Raw genomic sequence first — 10,735 nt, 5'->3', positions numbered from 1 at the left:
TCAGCATTACAATTTAGAGAGGAATGGCATTGTTGATAGCCTTATTAGCTCTCATGCTTTTCCCAAACTGAGCCCAGAATAATTCCTGTCCATCTTCATCATCCGTCCACAACATGTAAGGTTTGTTTCTACTCAGGAACAACCTGACAAGGTACGGCATGTTCCCATCTTCGATGTCCTTAACAAAGATCAAGATGACTTTGTCCAGTCCAGAATCGTTGAGATGCTCCAGAGCCATACGAAGCTTGGTCATGGTCCAGGCATCATTGACAGACTGGTTGCTAAGCAACAAGACAGTCTTGAAGCTGTTGTCGATGGCATCATAGAGTGCAGGGATGTAGTACATACCAAGGTGGAGGTCTTCGTCTCCAAAGATGGTATTCTGAAGATGTGGCATCCTCTCCTCCAGTGCAGGTCTCATGACCCGGTCAACCCATTCCTGTTCTGCTTCATCGAACATGAGGTTGAGATGATGACGATAGTTATCTGCATTGAAATCTTCTGCCATTTCCTCGTATCCAATGACAGCTAGTTTGAGAAGAAAGAGTTTGTGATTCAACCACCATCGCTTGTTGTAGGCAAGCATGGATATCATCACAATCACTACACCTGTCAATGTAAGAATCGTGATTAGAACAATGTCCGCACCACAGTGATCCTCAGGATGGAATGCCATGATTGGCTGATTCACCAATCCCTGTAATGATGTCTTAGAGCACAGTGTCTTATCTGGATGTTGGAGATCAATGTCAGCTGACTGCAGCCATTGCCTGAACCATGTCAGGGAGCATGTGCATGTGAAAGGGTTTCTAGAAATGTTCAACCTTAGTGATGTATTCGCTGGCAGAACTGTCCCACGCTCAACGGTGCTGATTTGATTTCCCGATACAGAGAGCACGGTCAGTCGAGGAGCCTGGGCAAATGTTGTCGGTTCCAGGCCACTAAGCATGTTATTAGGGATGTACACCACTCTCAGTTGATAGAGACCATGAAAAATGTCTCCTGCCATCTCCACCAGCTTGTTTTCACGGAGATAAAGAAACCTCAGAGAAGTGAGGGGACTGAAGACTCCCGACCTCAGCACCTGTATCCTTGATTTGCTCATATCAAGATAGTAAACGTTTGAAAGGTTGTGAAATACTCTCTTATCCAGGCTGACTAAATAATTGCCATTGAGTAGTAGTTTTTTTAGTGAAAAAAGACCAGAGAAAAGCGACCGATTATTAATCCCATTGTATAAATCGGTATCTTTGAGCTGAGCCATTTCCAAGTGCAGATTTCTTAAACATGTCATATTATAAAATTGTTCAATAGAAGTTTGAGACACTTTAATTTGTGTATATGACAGATCCAAGTAGTGCAAAGTCCGAAGTTGCTTGAAGGTGTCTTTCAAGAATACTGCCCTCTCTTTTGACAAATGCAGCTTCCTCAAGAGTATTAGGTCCGTAAATGCATATTTACTGAAACTGTTTACTTGGTTGTTAGATACATCGAGTACCTGCAGACTTGTGAGCCCTGTAAACGTCCCATGAGAAATGAATGCTATATCGTTATAAGATATGTCAAGTACTCTGAGAGTCCCAATTGTCCAAAATCGTCTACCACTGTTAAGATCCGTGATTCTATTAACATATAGGAAGATTGACCGTATTAATAGCATTCCGTCAAAGGATTGGGGTGAGAGATTTTGCAGTAAATTCTTGGATACATCCAATGTTGTTAAATTTGGCACGCAAGCAAAACTTTCAGGTGGTAAGGAAACTAGTTTGTTAGAGGATATGTTAAGTTCTATTAGCGATGTCATCTGGTAGAAGGACTCGTTGGAGAGTGAACTTATCTTGTTGTCAGATAAAATCAGCATCTTGAGCCATATGAAACCCCAAAATGACCCAGGAGGTACATTCGTAATTGAATTTTTACTCACGTCAAGTGTCAAAATAGATGGATAAGGGGTATGATAATCACTGGCATTGTCAGGTGGGAGAAGTTGATCGATTTTACATGTAGATATTGATAATTTGTTGATATAAGTCATTCCTAAAAATGGTCGAATATCAAATGGTTTGAGGGGATTTCCTTGAAGTATAAAATTGTCTATGGAAGAAGTCAGATGAGAGAAGACTTTTGTTGATAAATTATGTATCTTATTTCCAAACAGTGAAAAATTACCAACAGTAGTATTTTGCAGGGGCAGAAAGTCACTCTGATGAACTTCTTGCACCTCATTCTTCCGCAGATTTACATCCGTCAAATGAGACCATCGGGAACATCCCTTGAAGTTAAGACTTTTTATTTTGTTGTGAACTAGCTCAATTTTTGAAAGTCTTGGTATGGCTGCAAGAGATTCACAAGGAAGAGTATCTAGTTGATTATAACCCAACTCTAGCTTGGTGAGTAGCGTGTTTTTGACAAAGAGCAGAGGAGACATAGTCTGTAGATTACAATGATGTAATATGACCAACCTAAGCATTGTCAGAGGCCAGAGGGCTTTGTTTTCGATGACAGAAAGTGGGTTATCATATGCAGCCAGTGTAACAAGATTTGGCAGGTGTTTAAAGGACTCGTCATGCAGGGTTGTCAGGTTGTTGGAGGACAGGGCAAGGGTATTCACTTCTATTGGCAAGTGTTGAGGTACTGCTCTCAGCCCAAGATTATTGCAATCGGCGATAAGTCCATGACTTGAGTTCTTTAAATTGCACTTTCGAAGATTCTTGTTTGAAGCCACATCTTCTGCAGTACCCTCCGACTGAGGCAGGAGCAGGAAGACGATTCCTAATGCAACCAACATCAAATGAACACAGATCATGGAATTCGACTCATTGGCAGCCATATTGTTTCATTCACAGACCTTAATGTATGAGAGTTAATGACACTGCCCTTAGAAACTAGATCAGAAATGACAGCAGCGTGCATCAGATTTCATCAATGCTCATCAGCGTAATTTTTCTATGGAGTTACAGTACAGTTCATGTACATCTTTGTATGCAAACCTGAAATGAAATTGTGAGGAAAGTCATTGAGCTTCCTCAAAATATTGTTACCAGGAAATATTAAAAATGTCATAAATTCTGCTTCATCATGATGACAGGACGAAAACTATTTTTGTTTGTTAACGAGAAGCAAAACCTTTACGCCTTTCGGAGAGTATATATATATATATATATACATGTAACTAATATATACATATCCTCGTTGTATACTCCATATCTTGTGTTCATGCATAGTCAATTAATTTCTTGTGGTGGTTTAGTATTTTATGTTGATTAAAGTTGTTAAAAAAAGTATTTTTCTTGCAATTTTAACATGAATCATTGTACATGAAACTTGCCATAAATGCATGCATGCTTTAAAGTTGTTAAAAATTCTCTTTCATTTTCACATCTGAAATCTTTTCTAAACAGGAAGTTTGTAGCTCATCCTGAATGAAACTTAGATTAGGAGAACTTGAAAATAATCAAATTTTGGGTCATTAACACTCTGTTCTTATTCAAAATGAACAGAATTTTTTTTATTTAACATGTATGCAAAGTGTTTTTCTTGAAACGTTTCGGATATTTTTGCTTTTATTCAAGTCCAAAGTGAAAAGCAATGTAACAATTTTAACTTTTCCACGACCATGTCAAAATGTTAAATAGTATTTTAAAAATCATTCTCATTATTTTGTTAATCTTCATATTTTTTCTTCTTCAGATATCTGACTGGAAGATTAATTCTACAATCGTTGGTAGCACAGACAAGGAAGGGTGGCAATATTCATACAGTAAGATCTTAATGAAGCTCTTAAAAAAATTAAACAGTAATAATGAAGCAAGTGCTCCTAAAGGGAAAGTCCCCCTTGATATTAGTTTGATTTTGATAGAAACTAAACAAAATGAGAGAAATAGGTTAGTGAAGGTTTGAGCAAATTTCGATTAAAGATAAGAAAGTTAACCAATAAAAAAATAACCCAGTCACACCCTCCCTCCTTCACTCATCCACAAACCCCTGCACTTCCTCCATCTCTCACCCATCTACTCCCTCCCTCATCCACTCACTCCCTCCTTCATTCATCACTCCCTCACTCATTCAGTCACTCCCTCACCCACTCAGTAACTCCTACCTCTAACTCTCCCACTCATACACTCACTTCCTCCTTCCCTCCCTCACTCTCCCACCCACTGACTCCCTCCCTTTTCGCACACACACTCATTCACTCTCCCACTCACCCATTAACACACTCACTTCCTCCTTCACTCAGTCACCCACTCACTCATTTATTCAGTCACTCTCTCACTCACTCCCACCTTCCCTTCCTCACTCTATCCCTCACTCACTTGTCCACATTCCCTCATGTACTCACTCGCTCCCTACCTCATTCACTCCCTCTCTCCCTCAATTTAATATATCCTCATTGTTTCGAAAATTGATTATAATTTGAATGATTTTTAATATAGATTTAAAAGCTAGAGTTATGGAAATCAATATTGTGAAGCTGTTGTTCTCTGTTATAATGTGTATGAATGTCACACTTCGCCTACATGTAACGAGGAGCTTGACTCTGGAAAATATATCATGTTTTGTTTTGTACTGATTATTCAACTCTATGCATGACATGAAGTGTTTCTAACTTGCCTATAATTATGAAAATAATAAAAGTAGACTGTGAAATAATGAGCAGAAAAGTTCAGCGTGTGATGTATTTCCATTATTTTCTTTTAATGTGTTCTTTGTACAACAAATAAACCAGTTAAATACTTGCATTTCAGATGTGTAATACATTTACAAATTTAGATTTCTCATCAAATTCATATGACTTTTATAACTTGAAACACCTAAACACTAGTTGCGCAGCTAATTCATACCATCCAACTTAATTAATTATTTCTTCTTTATTGCATAGTACTTTTACTTGAAATACAATACATATTTATACATACAAATCCTAATACACCTAACATTTCTTGTGGATAATGATAGTACAAAAATTGTAAATGTCTTGTATACCCAGGGTAGCCTCATCAGTATTGATAACTCCACCTAGGGCCCTGCAATCATATTGACACGATTGACAGCATGTACTTAATCCATTCTGTAATATTTATGAAATATAGTAGGACACCAACATTTTTTGTTTTAAAAGGTTTTCAAATAAGATCAAAGGCACACAGAAAATATTGATTAATAATTCGTTGGTGTATTGACTGAATGAAACGATACTCATTCATCTAAATCACTAACTTAAATTCAACATAGTAGGCATGATTTCATTTGAATGTTTTACATTCATTTTCAACTGTGACCATAATGCTTTCAGAATATAGTTCAGTTTTATTTTACGATTTTAAATGCATGTGTAATATAATATGTACATTTATTAATTTAGTGGAAACTGTTTACTTAAGAAATTTGTTGGTTACTAATACAAAAATTGTGGTAAATGTAAATGTATTCATAAATGTACATGAACAATCGTTCATGCATGCAAACTTATAGGTAGAAAGACTAAATATCTAGGTACCTATATATGAAACTAAGGCGCCAAGGATCACACAATCAGATGCCAGAATGAAAGCATGTATCAATGAGGAAGGCCAAATTCATTCAAATTACTCTCGTGTGTCACTAGCAATGTCCAATTTGTGTAATCACTATTACCAAGTTTCTTCTTGACTTGTATACCTATATCATTAGCCAAAATATCTACACGTACACGTAGTTGCTAGCAAAACTATATTCATGTACGTTACCAAATTGAATTAAATTCATTAACTCGACGGAAAAGGTAAATACCACAATTCTATGGTTGAAGAATTTTGCAATGTTCGAAACAATATGACTTGCATCAAAATTCTTGTATACTACAGCACCAGAGACGAAAAGTATTAAATCTATCATGCACCATCACTGCTATTCTCGTTTGTAAAATGTAAGAAAATTGTGAATTTAAACTTTTGTACTACTCAGTAAATATCAATACGATGTCTATGACATTCTCCAAAATATTATAATTAATTTTGAACTAGGACGATTGATAAATCAAAATGTTTTCATGTTAATATTTGCAAGAATGAATAAGTGTTTTTCAAAAGTGAGAAAAATTTCATAAGGCAGACATAAAACAAAAAGAAATTCAAGGTAAAAACAAAATAGCAGAAACTGATGTTGGAGAGAAAGTTGAAGAAATTGCTCTTTCCTCATTGTCTTCATTAGCAAAAGGAATTTTTACATTTCACATACAATTTTATTTGTTAAGAATCATAATTTATATACACTTAATTTTCATCTTGATATTCACCTGTACAAATATATTGTTATTAGCAAAATAATTATATCCTATTATGTTACCATGTTGTCAGGAATCATAAATTTAATCCATTTGAATCATAACCTCGCTTTTTCCGAGGTGTATAATACATTTTGAACGCATGTTCTTTTGTTATAGTGCCAATGATGCATCAAACTAAATAGATTATGGTTATGATTACGATTATACTTACAATGATTATGATGATTATTAGTATGCTGGATTTTGATTTTGGTGATGGTTATGAATATGATTATGATTACAATGACCTTGATGTTTATGATTAGGAATTTAACTAGGATGATTACCACATTTTCAGAAATTACACATTCCTTTTAACACATAAAGAAAATACACATACGGGAAATTTACTGAATTTGTGAATGCAGGAGACGGCCGTCATGAACGAGTTTCTTAATGTCAATGGCGGCCTCAATGAAAGAGTTTAGTTTTCATGTTATTTGGTCTAATTAAGCTCTGGTCGAGCTGTCAACCTGTTTTGGAAACCAAAGGTGAACTAAAATTGATGACAATGTTCTAACGTATGGGGAAAATGCACTGGACTTGCAGTTGTCATGACTTGACTTCTGCTCTGTGGATCACGTTTTCCACCTCAAACCTTCATATTGTGCTTGTCAGAGATACAATTTAGAGGGGAATTGCATTGTTGATAGCCTTATTAGCTCTCATGCTTTTCTCAAACTGAGCCCAGAATAATTCCTGTCCATCTTCATCATCCGTCCACAACATGTAAGGTTTGTTTCTACTCAGGAACAACCTGACAAGGTACGGCATGTTCTCATCTTCGATGTCCTTAACAAAGATCAAGATGACTTTGTCCAGTCCTGAATCGTTGAGATGCTCCAGAGCCATACGAAGCTTGGTCATGGTCCACGCATCATTGACAGACTGGTTGCTTAGCAACAAGACAGTCTTGAAGCTGTTGTCGAGGGCATCATAGAGCGCAGGGATGTAGTACATACCAAGGTGAAGGTCTTCGTCTCCGTAGATGATATTCTGTAGATGTGGCATCCTCTCCTCCAGGAAAGGTCTCATGACCCGGTCAACCCACTCCTGTTCTGCTTCCTCGAACATGAGGTTGAGATGATGACGATAATTATCTGCATTGAAATCTTCTGCCATTTCCTCGTATCCAATGACAGCTAGTTTGAGGAGAAAGAATTTGTGATTCAACCACCATCGTTTGTTGTAGGCAAGCATGGATATCATCACAAGCACTACACCTGTGAAGGTAAGAACCGTGATGAGAACAATGTTCGCACCACAGTGATCCTCTGGATGGAATGCCATGATTGGCTGATTCACCAATCCCTTTAAGGATGTCTTAGAGCACAGTGTCTTTTCTGGATGTTGGAGATCAATGTCAGCTAACTGCAGCCATTTCCTGAACCATGTCAGGGTGCATGTGCATGTGAAAGGGTTTCTAGAAATGTCCAACCTTAGTGATGTATTCGCTGGCAGCACTGTCCCACGCTCAACGGTGCTGATTTGATTTCCCGATAAAGAGAGCACAGTCAGTCGAGGAGCCTGGGCAAATGTTGTCGGTTCCAGACCACTAAGCATGTTATCAGCGATGTACACAGCATTCAGTAGATAGAGACCATGAAAAATGTCTCCTGTCATCTCCACCAGCTTGTTTTCACGGAGATACAGAACCCTGAGAAAAGAGAGGGGACCGAAGACTCCCGGCCTCAGCACTTGTATTCTTGATTTGCTCATATCAAGGTAGTAAACGTTTGAAAGGTTGTGAAATACTCTCTCATCCAGGCTGACTAAATAATTGTCGTTGAGGTGTAGTTTCTTTAGTGAAAAGAGACCAGAGAAAAGTGACCGATTATTAATCCCATCGTATAAATCGGTATCTCTCAGCGTGGCACTTTCTAAGTTTAGACCTTTTAAACATGTCATATTATAAAATGGTTCAATAGAACTTTGAGACACCTGAATATCTGTATATGACAGATCCAAATAGAGCAAGGTCCGAAGTTGCTTGAAGGTGTCTTTCAAGAGTACTACTTTCTCGTTTGACAAATGCAGTTCCCTCAAGAGTACAAGATCCGTAAATGCATATTGACTTTAACTGGCAAGTTGGTTGTCAGATACATCGAGGACCTGCAGATTGGTGAGCCCTGTAAACCTCCCTTTAGAAATGGATGGTATATAGTTATTAGATATGTCAAGTACTTTGAGAGTCCCAAGTGTCCAAAGTCGTCTACCAAAGTTAAGATCGGTGATTCTATTACCGGATAGGGAGATTGACCGTATTAATGGCATTCCGTCAAAGGATTGGGGTGAGATATTTGGTAGTAAATTGTTGGATACATCCAATGTTGTTAAATTTGGCAAGCAAGCAAAAGTTTCAGGTGGTAAGGCAACTAGTTTGTTATAGGATACGTCAAGTTCTATTAGCGATGTCAACAGGCAGAAGGACTCGTTGGAGAGAGAAGTTACCTTGTTATTAGATAAAACCAGCATCTTGAGCCATATGAAACCCCAAAATGATCCTGGAGGTACTTTCTCAATGGAATTTCTCCTCATGTCAAGTTTCAAAATAGACGGATAAGGGGTATGATAATCACTGGCATTGTCAGGTGGAAGAAGTTGATGGATTTTACATGAAGATATTGATAATTTGTTGATATAAGTCATTCCTAAAAATGGTCGAATATCAAATGATTTGAGAAGATTTCCTTGAAGTGTAAAACTGTCTATGAAAGTCAGATGAGAGTAGGCTTTTGGTGATAATTTCTGTATCCTATTTCCAAACAGTGAAAAATTACCAACAGTAGTATTTTGCAGCGGCAGAAAGTCACTCTGATGGACTTCTTGCACCTCATTCTCTTGAAGAAATACTTCCGTCAAATGAGACCATCGGGAAAATCCCTTGAAATTAAGACTTTTTATTTTGTTGTATTCTAGCTCTATTCGTGAAAGTCCTGGTATGGCTGTAAGAGATTTACAAGGAAGAGTATCCAGTTGATTATAACCCAAGTCTAATTTGGTGAGTAGCGTGTTTTTGACAAAGAGCAGAGGAGACATAGTCTGTAGGTTACAATGAGATAATATGACCGACCTAAGCATTGTCAGGGGCCACAGGGTCTTGCTTTCGATGACAGAAAGTGGGTTTCTAGATGCAGCCAGTGTAACAAGATTTGGCAGGTGTTTGAAGGACTCGTCATGCAGGGTTGTTATGTTGTTGGAGGACAGGTCAAGGGTATTCACTTCTATTGGTAAGTCCTGAGGTACTGCTCTTAGCCCAAGATTCCTGCAATTGGCGATGATTCCATGACTTGAGTTATTTAAATGGCATTTTGGAAGATTCTTGTTTGAAGCCACATCTTTTGCAGTACCCTCAGACTGAGGCAGGAGCAGGAAGACGATTCCTGATGCAACCAGAACCAAATGAACACATATCATGGCAGCCATATTGTTTCATTCACAGACCTTAATGATGAGAGTTGATGATACTGCCTTTAGAAACTAGATCAGGAATAGCGGCAGCGTGCATGAGCTTTCGTCAATGCTCATCAGCATAACTTTTCTGTAGAGTTACAGTGCAAATCATGTACATCTATTTATGCAAAACCTGAAATGAAATTGTGAGGGAAATCATAAAGCTTCCTGAAAATAATGAAAACAGGAAATACCAGGCCTCTCATAAATCCTGGTTTTTCATGATTACAAGAAAGAATATCAACTTTTGTATGATATTAATATGCAAATCCTCTATGCCGTAAAGAAAATATATGTAAATATATACAAATAACAACTAAATTAATCATACCCTTACCAAGTTTTGTCTTTTGGAGTGTTTTAAAAATTGACTTGTCTTGACTTGATTTATGTTTCTTGAGGATGTGAGGTATTAAAACCTACATCTAAAAGTATTAAAAGAATGCCCTAATGTCCACCTTTCATTCTTGAGGCACGAAAACACAAAAAAACATCAAAAATACAAGGGGTATGAACAATGTAGTTGTTAACTGTACATCCAACAAATATACATATCCCTGTTCAATAGTCCATATCATTTATTCATGCATAGTAAAATATTTTCTTGTGTAGGTTTTTTAATTTTTTTTATTGAAGTGGTTGTAAAGTGTATTTCCCTTGCAATTTTAACAGGAAGTTTTAAATATGAAACCTTGCTTGAAATGCATGCTTTTCTCTTTCATTTTCACGTCTGAAATCTGATCTAAACAGGAAGTTTGTAGCTCATCCTGAATGAAACTTAGATGAGGAGAAATTGCAGATAATAAATTATAGGGTCCTTCAAACTTTGTTTTTATTGAAAATGAACAGAGATTTTTGTTTACATGTATGCTAGGTGTTGATTTTTTCTTCTTGAAACTGTCAGGGATGTTTTGCTTTTATTCAAGACTCTATTCAAGACCAAAATGAAAAGCCAAGTTACAAGTTAACATTTTCCAT

The 10,735-nt window shown here is 37.1% G+C and overlaps 1 protein-coding gene and 1 pseudogene across 1 annotated transcript; both read right to left on the bottom strand.

Moving 5' to 3' along the window:
- Nucleotides 1–2: 2 nt before the first annotated feature.
- LOC591392 (toll-like receptor 3) lies at nt 3–2,830 on the bottom strand. Its single transcript, XM_030985069.1, has one exon. The coding sequence runs from the start codon at nt 2,828–2,830 to the stop codon at nt 14–16; it is 2,817 nt and encodes a 938-aa protein (XP_030840929.1). The 3' UTR covers nt 3–13.
- A 3,820-nt stretch (nt 2,831–6,650) lies between these two features.
- Nucleotides 6,651–9,730, bottom strand: LOC115923779 (annotated as a pseudogene).
- Between the last annotated feature and the right edge of the window lie 1,005 nt (nt 9,731–10,735).

Source organism: Strongylocentrotus purpuratus, unplaced genomic scaffold (assembly GCF_000002235.5).
Source record: "Strongylocentrotus purpuratus isolate Spur 01 unplaced genomic scaffold, Spur_5.0 spur5_scaffold_14, whole genome shotgun sequence".
NCBI lineage: Eukaryota > Metazoa > Echinodermata > Echinoidea > Camarodonta > Strongylocentrotidae > Strongylocentrotus > Strongylocentrotus purpuratus.
This window is presented reverse-complemented; position numbering and strand designations above follow the sequence as displayed.

Coding starts and splice junctions, on each gene's coding strand:
- LOC591392 (XM_030985069.1), bottom strand. CDS start 2,830: ATGGCTGCCAATGAGTCGAATTCCATGATCTGTGTTCATTTGATGTTG.